The 19846-nt window shown below is 34.6% G+C and overlaps 2 protein-coding genes across 3 annotated transcripts; one reads left to right on the forward strand and one right to left on the reverse strand.

The window, feature by feature from the left end:
- The first annotated feature begins 8615 nt into the window (after positions 1–8615).
- Positions 8616–11171, forward strand: LOC144556465 (thaumatin-like protein 1). Of its 2 annotated transcripts, XM_078304816.1 has the most exons (4): positions 8616–8733; positions 8892–9234; positions 9341–9688; positions 10696–11171. In XM_078304816.1, exons 1-4 carry the CDS (start codon positions 8688–8690, stop codon positions 10865–10867), a joined length of 909 nt encoding a protein of 302 aa, XP_078160942.1. In that variant the 5' UTR covers positions 8616–8687; the 3' UTR covers positions 10868–11171. The 2 variants fall into 2 exon arrangements, with proteins under 2 accessions (XP_078160942.1, XP_078160943.1); XM_078304817.1 differs by lacking the exon at positions 10696–11171 and having other exon boundaries at positions 9341–9718.
- A 1517-nt stretch (positions 11172–12688) lies between these two features.
- SHD (Chaperone protein htpG family protein) lies at positions 12689–17877 on the reverse strand. Its single transcript, XM_078304815.1, has 15 exons — positions 17683–17877; positions 17434–17560; positions 16951–17104; positions 16786–16866; positions 16586–16697; positions 16167–16293; positions 15940–16078; positions 15691–15808; positions 15414–15604; positions 15089–15304; positions 14793–14958; positions 14566–14704; positions 14313–14463; positions 13638–14042; positions 12689–13063 (listed from the first exon to the last, which is right to left on the reverse strand). Exons 1-15 carry the CDS (start codon positions 17744–17746, stop codon positions 12830–12832), a joined length of 2424 nt encoding a protein of 807 aa, XP_078160941.1. The 5' UTR covers positions 17747–17877; the 3' UTR covers positions 12689–12829.
- Between the last annotated feature and the right edge of the window lie 1969 nt (positions 17878–19846).

Genomic DNA, 19846 nt, shown 5'->3' on the forward strand with positions numbered 1-19846 from the left:
CGGCAAGCGGAAGAAAAAGGGGGCTGGGCAGCCGGGTGCGTATCCTCTGAGATATCTCAACTTTTGCGTGACCGACGTGTCCGGTGCCTATTCGGGGTGATTCAGGGGGTCAGAATTATGTGTGCTTTGAGATTCGTGCAGAACGTATTTAAACGGTTGGAATTTACCATAAAGTCACACAAAGTTTGAGATATCTCAGAGGACACGAGCCTGGGCTTAAATCCCCGAAATTGTTTTATATACCATAATAAAAATAAAAATAAATCAAAACACCGTTTTGAGGGAGTTTCATTCTTACACGGGCCTCATTTTAGAGAGACTGCAGAGTCAATATGCGGTCCCACTTAACGGGTCGCAGAAGTGTTTTAATTTGTTGCAACATGTAAAGTGGGGCTGTAGATTGGATCTGCTGTTTCTATTTTAAGAGATCACAGATTTAATATGCAGCCTGAGTAAATGTGAAATTCCTCCAAAACGGAAGTATATTGATTTTTTATATATCATTTTATCTTATGATGTCTATAATAATTATAAAAAAAAATCATGAAAATTAATTCCAAACATTGGTCTCGTGTGGGCCGTGGTCCATCTCTGATAGAAACACAAGCAGACATGAGACATCCGATTTCCAAGTGGGAGTGGGTCCCACATAACAGCGAAGTAATGCCAATGGGGAAGAAAAACCGCAGCGGCAAGTGGAACTGTGGAAGAAAAAGGGGGGCTGCGGTGCCAAACAAGGGGTTGTCATTTGTCAACTTAAAAGTGCCTCCAATCTCTATCCCATGCTTGATGTTTCTCCATCAAAACTGCTTTCAGAATAACAAGAGGCGGAGATAGCGTGAAGGGGTCAAACCCAAGGGCAAGGGGGTAAAAAAAGGAACAAGTTGAATAGCCTTGGAGTCGAAGGGTCATGAATTCAGATACATCCTCTTGTGTGTATGAGTGTGACAGAATTTCCAAGTAATGCGGGGATTCATGAGTGCGTATCCTCTGAGATATCTCAACTTTTGCGTGACCGACGTGTCCGGTGCCTATTCGGGGGCGTTGTAGGGGATTAGTATTATGTGTGCTTTGAGATTCGTGCAGAACGTATTTAAACGGTTGGGATTTTCCATAAAGTCACTCAAAGTTTGAGATATCTCAGAGGATACGAATTCGGGATTCATTGGATTGGTACTGTGAGATGTAACAATATTTCCTCAAAAAAAAAAGAGAGATGTAACAATAAAGAGGGGTTGAAAGCAGTGTTTTCAATTTAATTTATATGCGGTATGCAGAAAACCACCGCATACCGCACATAGCAGTTTTAATATTCGATTTATATGTGGTATGCGGAAAGTCACCGCATACCGCATATGCAAATTTTTATGTAAACTTATATATGCAAATTTTAAATGAAAAAATGTATATATATAAATAAGTATATGGTAATATGTGGTATAAACCACTGTTAATATACTCTAAATCGGTATTTTTATCATTGTTAATATACTCTAAACCGGTAATATGTAATATAAATCACTGTTAATATATTTAAAACAATATTTTTATCACTGTCAATATACTTTAAACCGGTAAAATGTTCTAAACCGCATATTCGGACCAAATATAAATTTTCTATTCGATTGCAACCGAATAGAAATCTTCGATCAAATATTCGGCCGAATAGACCGAATATTATTACACTGGTTGAAAGAGTAACATGATGGAATAGTTATTTTGTTTTGTTTTTTCTTCTTCTTATATTATATATGAAGTGAAATTGTAAATATATATATAAAGTAATGAAGTTTAATGTAAGTTGTTTCGTTTATCAAATAATAGAAAATTTACGATAGTCCATCTATAACAACATTTTCTTTAATTAAACATAATAGAGGCATTTTGAATCAAATAGAAGAATCCAAATAGAAGAACCAAATTAGTCATTGGATAAATCAGTGCGTGTCACCATGTAAGGCTACTGCACATAATAGAAGAACCAAATAGTTTAAGAAAAAACAGTACGACTAAATTGGTTCTTCAACCAAATTGGCACACAATGAACACTCTCAAAGCATTTGACACGTATTTAACTAAAAAAAATTAAGAACCAGGAATTTAATCTACTGTTTCGAACTATCTAGAACTGAGGAATAAATTTTCGGTAATTTAACCTGAAACCAGAAATTTAATCTCTGATTTAAACATATTTTAAAATTTCTATACATGAGATGTAGTTTGAAATTTAATTTTTTTTTCTTTAGATATAAATAAAAATTTCGGTGCATATTAGTCCGTACTATCAGTGTGGGAGCCACAATATAAGAATGGTCAATGAACCTCCATTAATTTGTTTCAACATTTTATTTGTGTTTTATATTTATATAATTTATTGTACGATTTCATGGGTAGCGTAAAATGAATTTCATTTACAAAAACTAATTTTATATAAGTGATCCTCATTTATGTTTGATCTCTGTAACTTAAAAGTCTTGCTCCCCTTATGCATGCTATGGAATAAGTCTTTGTTATTAAAGCTAGGGGTGTTCAAATGGTTCGGTTTATTTGGTTTTGAACCGAACCGGTAAGATTCGGTTTAAATGGTTCGGTTCGGTTTTGATTTCTCAAAACCGATTAAACCGAACCGACCGATTTTATTGATAGGGTCAAGACTTCTAGTATTATTTTGGTTCATTAATCAAAACCGAAGTTTAAATTGGTTCATTAATCAAAACCAAAGTTTAAATTGAGTATTATAGATGTATTGAGTTTTGATTTTTGAGAAAGTTCGGTTCAACCGAACAAACCGAAGTTTAAATCGGTTTAAATGGTTCGGTTTAATTCGGTTTGCTATTTTAGTTCGGTCGGTTCGGTTGGATTTTCAAACTTCGGTTTTAAGTTCGGTTTGATTATTTTAGTTCGGTTTAAACCGAACCGACCGTTTGAACACCCCTAATTAAAGCTAAAAAAAATTCAAATCTGAACCATTTAACATCCCTTTCGTATTGAAATGTATTGGCATACTAAAATTTACATTTGTTAGGAACTTTTTACAATTTTATATATAGATAGAAAATCACTTGATTGAAAATTCTGGACCATCCAAAATTAGTGATTTTCTACCCATTTAAAAAAAAAGTGTTTTTTTTTCAAAAAATATTAAATTTAATTTTTTTCATATAAAAATCATATTTAATGGCTCAGATCGACTACTTAAAACTTTGAAAAGATAGATATAAGTACATATTACGGATTGAATTGTAATATGCATATACCATACCCTCACTCTATTTTTTTTATTTAACTTTTCATGATTCTAGAAAACATTATAAAAGTTATCAAAATAAGACAGTGTTATGAAATCTCCAGCCTTATTTAAAATTATTATTTTGACAGTAAATAATGCAACTTGTAGACTTGTACTGTTCCAAGTTCCAACAGAATAAACTTCAAAGAGTAGATTATTCTTCTATTTTGTGAACGGACACCAACGAACGGTGTTTTGGGCCAGAAATTAAGTCCTTGCAATCCAACACAAATTAACAACTGAAAGCTGACTTTAAGGAGAAACGCGCTAGAAAATGGGAAATTCTAGAATGCATTACAATTTAGAATATCATGCATCCTCAGTTCCATTTGCACCAGTTGTTTTGTTTGTGATCTGAGCAGCTGACACGTGGTTGAATTTCTCTAGATGTTTCTAGAATGATTTCAATTTTCTTTCTATTGGACAAATTATCCCGATCTTGATAAGTACTGACGCAGGGATGAATTTCCGCGTATAACTTTTTCTAGAGCTCACTTGATTTTTCTTTTACTTGTGTTTCTTATGAAAGAAAAGAGATGTATAATCTTAGCAATGCATCGTGCTTGCTTTGATAAAATTAAAATCTAAAGTTGAATTTTTGCTACGCAGATTGTTATACGTCGGATGCTATTTTATTTGAATAATAAACCCCTTCGAGAAAAACCTTTAATCAATTTGTTCTTAAATTCTCTCAAACAAAAAGTGGTTTTTAGTTGGTTTTCATCTAAAATTTTAGGGCAAATTTCTTGTACTAAACTTTGTTTTTTTATCACGAATTAATTACTAAACTTTTATTTATACCAATCAAGTCATTTAATTTTTCATTTGTCGTAATCAAGCCATTCTATAACTTTTTCATTCAAAATATTACGAAATATGCTCATTTCGTTAGTATTTTAAATGAAATTAGCACATTATGTTAGCATTTTGGACATAATGGATATATTTTGTCAATATTTTGGATGGAAAAATTATAGAGTGATTTGATTGGAACAAATGAAAAATTAAGTGACTTAATTGAGACAAATCAAAATTGAGTGATCAATTCGTGACAAACGACAAAGTTTAGTGAACACCAATGAAATTTATCCAAAATTTTTAAGTTATTTATTTTATTTATTTATTCATTAGTCAAATGGAGTTCAATTGTATGTAGTGTATTACTAAAGCTTGGCATGTCAGGCACAGGTGCCGGTACGCATAACACTACACAACATGTCTTGTAAGACGTGTTGTTTCAAGATGTGTCTGTAGTGTGTTCTTAACCGTGTTGTGTTTGAATTATCTTAAAATCAGCGCTATTAAGTACAACACATCTAGGCATGGCACAACACGAGTACGATACGGACGCAACACTCCTAATTTTCATACTTTTTAAATTTTTTCAAAAAAATTATTCAAACCACAAAATACTCAAAATACTATTAAATATTTAAAAACAAAAATTGAAACTAATATAATTTAGTTTCGAGTATGGAATATTTTTCCATATTTTTTTTGAACATTTACATATTTTTAAAATAACAAATTATCAAAATTAACAAGAAAAATTGACATGGTACGTCTAAATACTGGCACAGTACATCAAAATATGTTTTGCTAAACTGTACCGTGTTATTAAATGTATTATGTTCATCTCTGACACTATGCAGCACCACACACGACACAGTATGCCAGAACACAGCACAATACAGCCGCAATACACTACCAGTATGGCCACAATTGTAACATTTGGTAATGGCCCAAATAAGCCCAGTTAATTTTTAGAGCTTTTTTTTTTTTAACATAAAAGTTCCAGTATCAAATTTGTCTAAGTTGAAAATTAAAATCTTTCATTTATGTTTGTCACGACTCACGTGTGAATATTACTTCTTTTCAATATGGTATGATTATTAGCATTTTTTTAGCGAATACTATGTTGTTTCTAGATTATTGATTTTGATGTTCATCGCTAAATACTAGGGCTTGAAATGCTTTTAATGCCGGGATTTTAGGTAGCATCTAGAGGTGCACAAAAAATTCGTAGTTCGTAATTCGATTCGAGTTTGATTCGAAAAAATTCGAAAAAAATTCGATTCGAAATAGATTCGATTTGAAATTAATTCAAACCAGTTCGATTCGAAATTAATTCAATTTCGAATTCGAACTTAATCAGAATCGATTCGAATAGAATCGCGAATTTATTTGGTTCGAAATTCCGAGTGTAACCTGGACCGTCCAATTAATATCTGACGAACAACATTGCGTGTCTCTCCTCTCACGCTCTCTCTTATGAAAATTATTAATTTATTTGGTTCAAACTTCGAAGTCTCCGCGTGTCATTAACGCCAGAGCAAAAAAAAAAAAAAATCTCCACGTGTAACCTAAAGTCCTAAACCTAGCCGACTAAAAAAAAAACCTCCACTGTCTCCTTCGCTCTTTCTCTCCTCTCCTTCTACTAAATTTTTTCTGTTCAGATTTTAACAAACCAATAGAAGGAGAGGGGTCAAAGGATGTTCAAACTTCAGATTTTAACAAGCTCAAACGCTCAAGCTCAAGCTAAATTTTGTTGATTTCTTTTGGATTTTCTGAATTACGAACTGGCTTTTTAGATTTCTTTTGGATTTTCTGATTTTCTGAATTACGCTCAAGCTCAAGCTCAATTACGAACTAATTTCGAATCAAATCGAACTGGTTCGAATTATACCGAACCAAATTCGAACTGGCTTTTTAGGTTTGAAATCTATTTCAATTTCGAATTGGATTTGGTTCGAAATTATTTCGAATTCGAATTCGAACTAGGGCAGATTCGATTTGATTCGGTTCGTTTGCAGCCCTAGTAGCAACCTTGTTCGTTAATTTTTATTATAATATGATCTATCTTAGAGTTGATTTACTAGTATATAAAATATGGCCTGATGATCATATATAGTATGTATGACTTATCAGTCATCATTTACATATGGTCTGCATCATTTTATTCAGGGGTGTTAATTGGGTTCGGTTTAATTGGTTTTGAACCAAACTGAATTAGTTTGGACCAAACGATTTGATTTTTTCGATTTAATGGTTCGGTTCGGTTTGGAATTTTCAAAATCGAAATAACCGAACCAACCGAACTTTTATATATTATGAATTTGGTCCGAACCAGCCCAGTTTACTTCTTAATTAATTGCTTTACATACTTCGGTTTATTTCTTAATATCCCAATTTATTTTTTATTACCCCGGTTTATTTCTTAATATACTTCGGTTTATTATAAATCAATTGCTTTAAATAAAAATAATAATATATTTTGGTTTGAACCGAACAAACCAAAATAAAACTTTGGTTCGGTTCGGTTTGGTTCGGTTCGGTTCTATTTTTGAAACCGAATTATAAGTTTGATTTGCCTAGTTCGATTCGGTTTCAACCGAACCAAACCGATGAACACCCCTAATTTTATTAATGCATACATAGTGTATACTAACACGAACATAACACACTTTTGTATAATCTTTTAATAATACATGCATAAAATGCAATAAATTCTTGGGTTATTTCTCAGAAATTAATAACAGAATCTGCATTAATCTATTATAAACTTATAATTGTCTTTTTAAACCAAGCTGTTTAGTGACTTCAGTCTCTTCAGAATGGATTATAAAACTTATAAATGGTCGGGCTTATTGGGCTTTGGGCCAGGCATGGACGTCATTTTAATAATTCGGGCCGGGCTTCATTTCTACTTTTCTACGGTTGGGCAACGTACGGGTCCAGACCGATCCATTATAAGGCCCAGTAAGACCCTGACCTGTCTTATCCAAATAAATTATTCTTCGAATATTTTCTAGCCCAATAATTAAATCACCCAAGTATTTCAAAACAGAGATTTAACAGACATGACAAGAACTCTTAATTGTATTTCAAGAATCCTGTTTTAAAATTTGTATAAAATCGAATAAAATCAATTTCAGTAATAAAACTATAGTTTTGTAAGCATTGCTCGAAGCATGTGTTGTGTTTCTTTTCTGGGTTTTAAAAAAAAAAAAAAATTAAAATTACTGGTTTTTTTTCAGACGTAATCAAGGCATCAAGCAATCAACAAAATAATTATAATGTATTTTTTTATGATAGTTTTAATACTAGGGGTGAAAAATCCAATTAATCCAGTAATCACCATTTTTAAAGATAGATTTAACAAATTGTTATTGTTCGGTCTATTTATGCAAACATGTCCATGTATTAATTTTGGACATTTAAAAATTTCTAGATCATGTAGGTTCATGTTAAAATCCTTTTGAACTTTTTCTAGATGTACACTGAAGGTGATACATTTTCTTACAGTCTATATATGTGGTCTAACTGCAAGCAATCAAATACAAACATTTTTTTATTTCATCATTCTGAAAATGTGTTTTTAAAAATTAGTTCAAATTCAATATACGTTTTATTTCAATAATTAATTTTGTTTTATATTTTATAATTTGTTTTTACAATAATTAAGACTCGTGCCTGTGGGTGTTCAACTGGTTCGGTTTTCAATTGAACCGAAACATTTCGGTTTAAATGGTTCGGTTTTTCGGTTTAAATGGATCGGTTCGGTTTAGACTTTCAAAACTGACTAAACCGAACCAACCGAATTATATTGGTTCAAGTATGGTTTATATTTTGTTTTGTTGAATCATTGCTTTCTTTCTTTTATTTTAGTTTAAATATTTTAGAACATCTACATATTTTGTATAAAATTGAACAACTTGTGTATGAACATGTGTAATTTACGTTAATAATAGTACCAATAGGTTTACTTTAGTTTGAACCGAACAAACCGAAATTTATTTCAGTTTATTCTGTTCGGTTTTTAATCGGTTTAATTCGGTTTCATTTTTGAAAACCGGAGAAAAAATTAATTTAATTATTTTAGTTCGGTTTCAACTTGTGCCACGGGAATTTAGTCCCTTATTTCCACTGGGACAATTTTTCTCTTTTCTTGGGATTAAGTAGGTCAAAGGTCTACTTTAAATTTTAGTTAAACTAATAAAAGAATAACAAATGGGTAGAGATAATGTTTATTTAACATGTAAAACCATAAACTACGGTATTTATTATCTAAGATCTACGAATTTAATCCTTTCATTTAAGCCCGAAGAAATTTGGTAATTTCTTATCCACCCCTACAAACAGAGTATGCTTCGTTTCTTTTTCTCCTTTCAGTCCAACTATAATTATTATCTTACAGTATAAATTTCTCTCTTCTTCTCTTGCTCTGATCAAACCTGAACTTGATTAAATACACACCTTTATAAGTTTCTTTAATGGTATCCTGACCAAATCTCACCATCCCCTTCTCAGAAAATAGAAGAAACTATTTCTCCTACTACCTAAATTTCACCAAGAAAAGCCAAGAATTTCCTCCAACAATCAAGCAAACAAATTCATAATGGCTACATTGTTCTCTCTTCTTCTCCTTTTCTCTGCCTTCCTAGGTATTGCATCTCCTCTGTCTTTCATTGACAACCTATTTATTATATTTTTCATCAAGACTTAACCTCCTCCTAATTTCAGAATTACTGAGGAATGAATACATTCTTATTCTTTTTCTTTTGAAATTCTAAGTAATCTTGTTATTTCTCTCCAATTGTAGGCGCACAATCCACTTTTAAAGTAACAAACAACTGTGGATACACAATATGGCCAGGGATACTCTCCAATGCAGGGCTCGCGCCGCTCACTACAACCGGTTTCCAACTGCAACCAGGGGAGACACGTGTCATTGAGGTACCGCCTTCTTGGTCGGGCCGGTTGTGGGCCCGGACACTCTGTGCATCAGACCCCACATCCGGTAAATTCTCATGCGCCACAGGGGATTGCGGCTCTGGGGCTGTAGAATGCAGAGGTGGCGGTGCAGCACCACCGGTATCTTTGGTGGAATTTACTCTGAATGGTGGCGGTAACAATGACTTTTACGATGTTAGCCTTGTTGACGGGTATTTTTTTTTACTCAATTTCATATATTTGTTTAGTTAGTTCTCATGTTTAATGTTCAGAAATTACCTTTAATACAATCAAATCTGACATTACCTCTAATTACAGGTACAACTTGCCATTGCTTGTGTTTCCGCAAGGCGGGTCCGGCCCGAACTGTGCATCAACCGGGTGCGTTGTTGAGCTTAACGGGCCATGCCCGGAGGGCCTGAGAGTAGTCACCGGAGGACAAACCATTGCTTGCAAGAGTGCATGTGAAGCATTTGCTGATCCGAGGTACTGCTGTAGCGGGGCCTACGGGAACCCGAACACGTGTGGGCCCACATCATACTCTCTGTTCTTCAAAAATGCGTGTCCCCGTGCCTATAGCTATGCGTATGATGATGCCACATCGACATTCACCTGTGCTTCCGGAACGGCTCAATACCTTCTCTCATTCTGCACAAATTCATCTAGGTAACCAACTAATTATAACCTTTTGATTGTTTGGTAATTTATATAATTAATACTTGAACAATTTTAAAATTTTGGTAGATTGAGATAATGATTTATTATATGTAGCAGTTACACAACAGGAATACCGTAACCATCATGATGATGCCATGCAATACAATCATGACCTTGCAGAGTAGATTTTTCACGATAGCTATCTAAATTGAGTAGAACTAGGGTGTTCTTAAGATCTCCAAGCCCCTTGGTGAATTCAAGTCTAAAATCCGTCAAATCGGCTTCAAATGAAGAATCTGAACCGTTGAAATCCGTTTACCTTATGAGTGATGCGTCTACATGTGAAAATTTTAAACATTCAAATTAATTTAGTATAAAGTTAAGTGGTCAAAATTAGAAAGTTAATAAATTAATTTTAATGCATTCATTTTTTAAACGTTTTTTTACATTTTGACTCTATACAAAATTAATTTTTTTACATGTAGACGCATCACTCGTAAGGTAGGCGGGTTCAACGGTTCACATTCGTCATTTGAAGCCGATTTGAAGGATTTTAGACTTGAGTTCACCAAGGAGACTTAATAACACCCTAGTTCTACTCATCTAAATTAACCTAACATAGTATAGTAAATATTTCTGTTTTGTGCATATATAGTAATAATGCGTTTTGAATTAGTGCAAGAGTTATAATGGTGAGGATGTAGACATGCCTCTTGTGCTTATTAAGTGTCATTTTAATTTCTGATTCAGTTAGCTTTTAACAATAGGAAGCTTGAAATGAACAACTAAATTTATAGGGTTTCTGAGAAAGGACTAATTGGGATGCACGACAAATTTTATAGGGTTTAGATAATAATATTGCACCGCCCTTGCATTAATCAAATGTTCATTTGGGTATGCAATAACCAAATTAATCAATGATGCCATATATGATATATCTATATTTGATATATAGCAAAAAACAATTCTATCAATACCTAAATGTTATTAATTAGATTATTTCTTTAACATTACAGTCTGAGATCGTCCGGTGGAAATAACCCGGAAGCAGCTGGTGTTCCTCTTATCAATGACACAATGATATTCTCTGACGGTGGCCAATCAGGGCACTATTTTCCAAATTGCTTCTTCAAAATTTTCTTAGCTGCATTCTTAGTGCTCTCATGGCTTACTTCAACACATTCTTAGTGCACCATGTGCTACCATGATATCACCTCCTCAAATTCACATGCTCGGCAGGTGGGTTGCTGGGTATTTTAGCATGTTAATTATTTCTAGAAGCACATGCTCCTGGTATAATTACATTACATGGGTTCTCAGCTGTGGCAAAGAAGGGGTGTGATCAAATTTTGGATTTGTTTACATGAGATAGTTAGATATTCTGTTTTTTTTTATATATATATTTTTTATTACATGATAACATAGGAATAAATGCAATTCAAGTTGTATAGCTTTGCCATTGTTTCATTTTATTGGAGTAAAATTCTGAATTGTTATAACTTCATTTTTCTTGATTAGGCAGCTTCTCCTTACCTTCTCTCTTAGCGTTTGTTTAATTTAAAAAAAGTTTTGCTTTGGTAACGTGGAGAAGGGAGAGGGTTTGGATGCAAGGTCGTGATTAGTAGTGACGATATTCTGTTTTAAATATTTTGCATGGTTCCAAAGTTGAGGCGTAAAGATATGTTTCTTTTTGGCCCCTTTTGTCAACTTAGTAATAGATTTTTAATTAATCCATCAAATAGTTAATGCAGAAATTTAATTGTATCAATAGGTTATTGAGTAGATGTCGGTTGACAATTGACAATACACGCATGGAGAGCCAAGCGATTGGCTCAATTTGAAACAGTAATATTTGACTGTAAAAAGAAGGATCCGTATCCTCCCAGGTACCTGACTCAACAAAATTGAAACGGACGGCCCAGATTTAATATCGGCTGGTGCATGTTCGGATGACAGAGCACAGGGGCAGTATTATTTTTGCTTTGAGATTCGTGTCAAGTTAAAAATTCCAATCTTTGACCGTCAAATTTAATTGTACTCAGTCAGGTAACCTGAGGGGATGTGAATTCGTAAAAAGAAAGGTTTATTGTTTTGCATATTAGAAGAAAAAAGACTTGGCTCCTGTAAGAATTACCAATCTCAATAGCCGGACAATGCACCTTCATCGGTTGCAAAAATAATTGTAAATGGTTGACGTTACAATTATAATTTCAACTGTACGAACATGAAGCAATTACTAATTTTATAATCATATATTAAATTAACAATTTGTCTAAATATGCCGCGTCAGCTTGTAATTAGTTTGCAGTTGAAAATTGCAGAAATATAAAATTTGAAATTACTGACCAACTGATTAAACTGAATTTCAAATTTCAAATAGTCGATCTAAACCGTTCAACATAATGAATATATTAAAATGTGTTTGCAGAGCAAATTTTACATTTTTTCAAATTTTTTACTATTTATTAATTATTTAACAAAATCACTATATTCAGACCATTGAATTTTTGTACCATCTTAATAAATAGTAAAAAAATATAAAAAAACTATAAAATTTGATCCGCAAGCACATTTTAACATATCTATCATGCTGAACTGGTTGGATCGACTGTTTGACCTTTGAAAATATATAGTGTGGTCTAGTATCATAAAAAAAAGGAGTGTAAGTAGATCCCTTCTCTTAGTACAATGCACTTAGTACAATGCACCTTTATGGAGATGTTCTTATTTATCTTTAGTAATGATTTTTTTTTACACAATTATACAAAAATTGTAAAAAATAAATTATTTAGCATACATACGTGCTTACTATATAAAATGTTAACACTTAGTTACTGGTACTGCATATCCTTTTGAAACAGTGCTGAGCTAACTGTAATCAAGGTCACCAGTAGTATTTTTGTTAGCGGGTGCTGTCAGCCTTTGGTAGGTATTACTTTGATTTAGGATACTGCAACATTATTTCAAGATAGTGGCAAACAGAATGCATGAATACATAACACAAAAAAATTTATCAACCACCATTTTTATAAGTTCTCTTTTTCTAGAAACAGCAGCTGAATATAATCTAACTACATACAAACCCAAAAAAGTCTACAGCAGTGCATAATATCTTAAAGTCAAGTGGAAAAAAAAAATACAAAATTAGGTTTACAACTCATCCTTCAAGGAATCATCAGCAGCACCCTCCGATGCCTTCTCATCAGACTCGTGAGTCTCCTCTGTCTCATCTTCTTCTTCGACAGTTGCATCAGCAATGTCAAGGCTCTTTTGCACTGACTTGTAGATGCCTGAGGCAAACTCCTTCGGGTCATTTAAGATGAAACCACTCTCCAAGAGAGCTGTCTGGTAAATGAGCCGAGCTGTTTGCTTTATGTTTACATCCTGAAAGGTTCAGAAAGAAATACTGTTAATAGGAGAGGTCTTTCATGTGCGAGAGTAATTCAAGTTACAAGAATGAAGAGAACCTGTTGATACTTCTCAGATTTCAGAGGGGCATATCAAAATTACACCAATACAGTAAGATATGTATTCAGAATGGAGGCAGGGAAATTTTCAGTGGTTCAGTTCATAATATCTGGGCTTTTATTGAAATAACCTAAATATCGTTTAAGTAGCTCTACCACCAGATGTATCTATGATATTTTCAACGCTTTCAAAAAAAGAGAACAAAAAAGTTATATTTTTTTTTTGATACAAAGTGGCTTTCTCACATTTCATTGCAAAAAGGCGGGCTTTTCTGCTACTTTGTGGCAATAAACATGCTCTTTTAGCAAAAGCCCATTACTTCTGTTTTAACATACATGTTCTCTACCTCAGGATTATAGATGATTTTACCTCCAAGCTTCCCAATATAAACAGGTCACTAGAGGGGTAAATTGTATAAACACCAGGACTGCACAATGTGTGTGTCTGTGTGTGTGTGTAAGGGACTATATTATTAAATCTAGACGCATACCTCAGAATCTTGAGCAACTTTATCTTTGAGCTCCTTAATGATGGGGTGTCTGGGGTTGATCTCAAGCACACGTTTGCCCTTCATATAGGCAGCCTGTTTGTTGTCAGACAGGGTCTGGGACTGCATGATCTTCTCCATGTTTGCACTCCAGCCATACTTGGAAGTGACGACGACACAGGGGGTGTCGGCAAGGCGGTTGCTGAGCTTGACTGAGTCGACATTCTCGCTCGACAGCACATCCTTCCACCAGTTTGTCAGCTCCTTGAATGACTCCTTGAGGTCCTTGAGCTTTGAGTCCTTCCCCAGCTTAAGCCCCTCCTTTGACACATTCTGGAACTTCTTGTCCTCATAATCCATCAGGTACTGCATCAGGTACTCGTCGACCGGATCTGTGAGGAATATCACCTGTTCCAAATTTCAAGAAGTTAATGCAATTCATTTGAAACAGTTTGTGATATTTATTTTCATTTATTCTGGATTTTAGTATCCTCTTTCTAATGCTTTTGTTCCTAACAAATAGCTCGTATGGAAGCTTGAGAAATAAAGGACGAAATCAAAGATCCAAGCAGAAACCAGAAAAGGAAGAAATATCTGTGATCAAATCCATCCTTCAGTTTACATATTAATTCGTGCATAATAGGCAAAGTGTCGAAATAACTGGTTTGGTGCTCTTACCTCGTAGTTCTTCTTGGTGAGCCTCTCAAGGAAGGGAGACTTCTCCAGCTGCTCCTTGGTAGATCCAGTTATATAGAAGATCTCCTTTTGGCCAGACTTCATTCTCGAGATGTATTCATCAAGCCCAATGAGTTTCCCATCTGATTTTGATCTGCAAGAATAAAGTGCCAAATCCAATTCTTAATACCGACTGCATAAATATGGGTTCATTTATTTCATAGACAGACAAGAGAGAAGTAATAAAGTAACGCACGTTTCTATTCTCAAGAGCTTGGCAAGCTTGTTCCTATTGTGAGCGTCTTCAATAATACCAAGCTTGATTGATTTGCCAAATTCATTCCAGAATTTGACATACTGTCCCTTCTTCTCTTCTAGTTCAGCTTTCTCCTCATCTAACAACCAAAAACCATTTCTACTTCAGAAACCACAACTAAGATATATTATCAATTTGAACATAAGATTACAAAATTAGTAACATACCAGATTTGTCTTTGTTGGAGTACTCATCTGGGTCCTCTTGTGCAAGCTTGCGGATCATGTCAAGAGCCTTGCTGATCAGCTTCTTCTTGACTGTCTTAAGACTGTGGTGCTGTTGAAGCATCTCTCTTGAGACATTAAGTGGCAATGTGTCTGAGTCAACTATACCCTGCATGAGACAACCGAGATCAAATTATTGTCTGCTCATGAGAAAACCATATCTATTTTGCATTGGTGTCACCGGTCAAGGCTAGCAAGGGTAATATTGAAGTACAAGTTGCACAAGCACGTCAGTGTACCTTCAAAAAGCTGAGCCACTTGGGAAGGAGATCATCAAACTCATCAGAAATGAAGACCCTTCTAACATACAACTTCAAGTTGGCTTTGTTATTGTTGTAGTAGCTTTCGTACAGGTCATGAGGTGCTTTTGGTGGAATAAAGAGAAGTGCCTTGAATTCCACATCACCTTCAGCTCTGAAGTGACTCCATGCCATTGGCTTCTCATCTCCAAAATCCTATCCAAAGAAGAAAATATATTTCAAAATCAAAGGTCAAAAGGAACAAAACCATGCACACTCCATTGTTTTTCTTACTCTCTTTTGCTGCCACGTTTCAAAACAGTACCTTAGCCAAAGAGTGGTAGAATTTGGTGTACTCTTCATCAGTTACGTCCTTGGGATTGCGAAGCCAGATGGCCTTGACATCATTCAATAGCTCCCATTCATAGGTTGTCTCCTTGACTGTCTTTGTCTTGGGCTTCTTCTCGGTTTCTTCTTCTGATTCCGTTTCCTCTTCCTCTGTGGTTTTCTCCTCGGCTAATCCAGAAAAGCAAAATTGTTAATGACAACAGCTACTCAAAACTTCCTAAAATAAGCTACAGATGCTGACTACTGGTACATACATGATTCCTCTTCCTCACTGGATTCATCTTCATCAGCAGGCACTTCAACATCAACCTCTTTGCTTGCCCACAAGTAAATAGGGAAGTTAATAAATTCAGAATACCTCTTTACCAAATCCTGTAAGAAAGACACAAAAGAGGAAATCAGTGTTGGTCCTGATGAATAGCAACAAAAACAAGATTCATTTATGATAGAGTTAAACTATAACACTTTAGCCTTGAGATCATAAAATGAGAAGAAAAGGTTACCTTCAATTTGCTTTCTTCCAAATATTCCTTGGCTTCCTCCCTGAGATGCAATCTTATCTCAGTACCACGACCAAGGGGTTCATTCTCTGTATCCTCAGATACTGCAAATGAACCATCAGCCTTGGATTCCCATACATACCTGACATCATAAGACAAGAATAATTTAGTGTTAACATAATTGAAAAACAGATATGTAAACTGAAGGATCATCTAAAACTTTTTCTCACTGTTTGTCGTCATTGTGCTTGCTGATAACCTCGACATAGTCAGCAACAAGATACACAGAGTAGAAACCCACACCAAATTGCCCAATGAGGTTGAGATCACCTCCTTTTTGCACCTTCTCAACAAATGCTGTACATGATAAAAGTAAACAACTTATTAAATGAGTTAAAGTTACGCTGATTGGCAAACTGGACATTTCTTATGTTTCCCCCACTTGGAATAATGTTATCTATGAGCATTTTATTTAAATACAACAATTCATCAGTGTTTTGTGCAAAAGATATATTGTATGCATTTATGAAAAACTGCAACAAGTCATTAGAAATTTTTTTTTTTTAATTATTGGAAATTTCCACCAATGAATGTTCTAAGGCAAAAATAATATATTAAAAACTGATATAAACTGTGCAACTGTCAATACCTGAAGTTCCAGATTTGGCAATGGTACCAAGGTTCTTGATCAAGTCTTCCTTGGTCATACCGATACCTCGGTCACGAATACAAAGGACCTTATTCTCCTTATCCAATTTAATCTGCAATTCAACATAAATAACAAGTTTAATAAGCAGTAAATAACTCAAAGCAGCACAAAAAAAAAATCATATTTACATGCTAATTTACCTGGATTTCAAGCTTGGCATCGTCACCCGTACCCAGGACCTCCTTATCTGTCAACGAAAGGAACCTGAGCTTGTCCAATGCCTGTACAATACAAATAAGTATGTGAAATTCACAAATCACAAATCAAGAGAGAGAGATGCTGATATATAGAGAGAGAGCACATACATCTGATGCATTGGAGATGAGTTCTCTCAAGAAAATATCCTTGTTGCTATAGAGGGAATTGATGATGATATCCATAAGCCGAGACACTTCAGCTTGGAATTCAAACTTTTCTGCATGGGTTCTAAGATTCTTTCTAGAGATTGACTCAGCCTCCCTGGAAATAGAAACAATGGAAATATCAATTTCAAGCTGTAGATAACTAGATATGATTCAAACTGAGAGAAACTTTCGCTCAAAATGAATACAACTATTAAGAATTTTTTTTACAAATCTTGCTAAATTGCAAGGGCCAGAACTGGAATTGTGTAAAACCAATTTCAAAAACGTTTAACATGTCAGACGGTTCCATAAGATTCTACATTTTTACCCAAAAAACTCCTAATGAAACACAAAAGAACTGTAATCCATCACTCACTCAGAGATCAAACCAGCATTAGACTACCAGAAACGAAGAAATTGTAAGGCTCAAAACTAAATGCAAACCTCTTGATGACTTCAGAATCCGTGGACAATCCATTGGGTACAGCACCGAGCTTATCTTCCACTTTTGGCAGATCAGCTACCTCATCTGAGTCTTCCCTCTCCTCTGCATTTGCACGCAACTTCTGACCTGAAAATCCAAATCGACAAGATCAAATTCACCTCAAATCTCAAAAAGAAAAACAGATCACGTCAAAGTACTTAAACCCCCGCACAAGCCCAGATTGATTGCAAATTTCTGAATTACGTCACCTTGATCGGAGAGCGTTGATAGAAGAACCAGAAGGAGAAGAAGAGAGAACGCCCACTTTCGCATGGCGATCGTGAAATGGATCACAATTCACAACTGAGATCTGAGAGAGAGAGAGTGTGTGTGTGTGTCTGAGAAGAGGTGGCTGGGGTTTGGGTTTAAAATACGAGAAGGCGAGAGAGGACTTGGAAGTGGACTTGCCGTAGATTGAATAACGCCGTGGAGTTTAAGTTGATCAAGCCATGTGGATCATCGGACGATTCAGGTTAGTAACGAGACACGTGGAGGATTATTACTGGGTGAAGGTGCGGAGTTCGACGTGGGGAAAAAAGGGAATGATTTCAATGGGTCCCATTGCGGGTTCCACCATAAGAGCAACCGGATGTTGCGGGATGGGACCGTAGGATTGGCTGGGTGGCGAAATCGACGCTTTAGATTTGCTGCGATTATTCCACGTGGAGTGTTTTGATTGGATTCGTGAAGGAATTTTACGTCGACTTACTAGAAACTTCTGTCGCTTATAATAGAACCGGAAGCGCGCGTCGTTCGCTCTGGTTAACGACGGGGGACTGAAATAGTAAGCCCATTAGGCCCGTTAGATGTATAATATTATTGGGCTTACCACTATGGTCGTTTTTGTTTATACCAAAATGTGTACCACGTAATAATTAAATAGATGAATATATAGTTGAGCACATTTTGTGATTTTCTTTCATTCCAATCTCGCAAGAGCATAACCTAACCTTTCGTTGATCTTATTAAAATAGTTAGAATAAGGTGGATTGTCATGGCCCTCATTACATCTGGCCCAAAATTTAAATTTCGAGATTTTGGATTTGTTCATTTAAAGCCCAAACAATATAAGAAAACAGCCCAAATCTGTTCGCGACTATCTAAAAAAATATATTGTAATGAGTACTGATGGAGATGATCTGAGCCCACACTTGCAATAGATGGTGTGAGACAAACAAATGAATAACTTCCTTTAAAAAAACACACACATTTTTTTTTTTATTCAGGTGTAGGCATCTGGCACTGGCACTGTGGAAGCTGATACGAGAAATGAAATTTCAGATTGACCGAGTCATACATAGGACTAGATCTTAGAAAAGAATTTAGAAACCATAAATAAAAAAAAAATAGTTTATCAAACCAACTTGATTGTCTTGGTTTTTACAGAAACCATAAGAACTGAAATGTCATTTCAATCTGAAATATTTTTTTTTCGGGGACCGAAACGATATCTCGGTCTGAGGTGTTTCATCTTGTTATCGAAATCTGTGAAAATAGTTTGGACAGAAATTGCATCTCGGTCCTGAAAAAAAAAAAATTCAGACCGAAATAACATTTCGATTCTTATGGTTTGATAATTTTTTACTTTTTATGTATGGTTTCTAAAAAAAATTCTTGATCTTAACTATCTACATTAAGAGAATCGTAGATTTAGTACATATGATAAATGAACATAAAATTATAGCTTCAATTTCCATAAAAGATAATTAAAAATTTAGATGCCGGAGTTAATATGAGCTATTATTTTGAAAAGGAAACGCAGGTCTATTTTAGAGTCGTTCTTATCATCTTGTCAGGACCACTTTCTGCATCTTTTCGTTGCCATAAATAGGAATTTTTTTTTAAAACCATACATAAAAAATAATATTTTATCAAACCAATTTAATTGTTTTGATTTTTACAGAAACTATAAGAACTGAAATATCATTTCGGTCTGAATTTTTTTTTTTCGAGACCGAAATATTATTTCGGTCCGAGGTGTTTTCATAAGTTTTACTATTTTTTTATCAAAATCTGTGAAAATGACTTGGACTGAAATGACATTTCGGTTCCAAAAAATGAATTCGGACTGAAATGGCAATCAAGTTGGTTTGATAAAATATTATTTTTTATTTATGGTTTCAAAAAATTTCCATAAATAGAACCCCATGCTCTTATGTTTTATCCTCCACCCTAAAATGTTTTATTTTTACAAATATAATATTTTTTTGTATAAATGATTATGTTTATTTTTGCATTGACGCAGGTTTTCTATGAATGCTGAAGGAGCTCAAGAAATGCTTGGACTTCTTCAAATTTCAATCTCTGAGATTAAACTTGTAGACCTTCAATCTTTTAAAAATGCGCGTGGAAATGGGAAAAAAAAATGTCACA

This window comes from Carex rostrata, chromosome 7 (genome assembly GCF_964058835.1).
Source record: "Carex rostrata chromosome 7, lpCarRost1.2, whole genome shotgun sequence".
NCBI lineage: Eukaryota > Viridiplantae > Streptophyta > Magnoliopsida > Poales > Cyperaceae > Carex > Carex rostrata.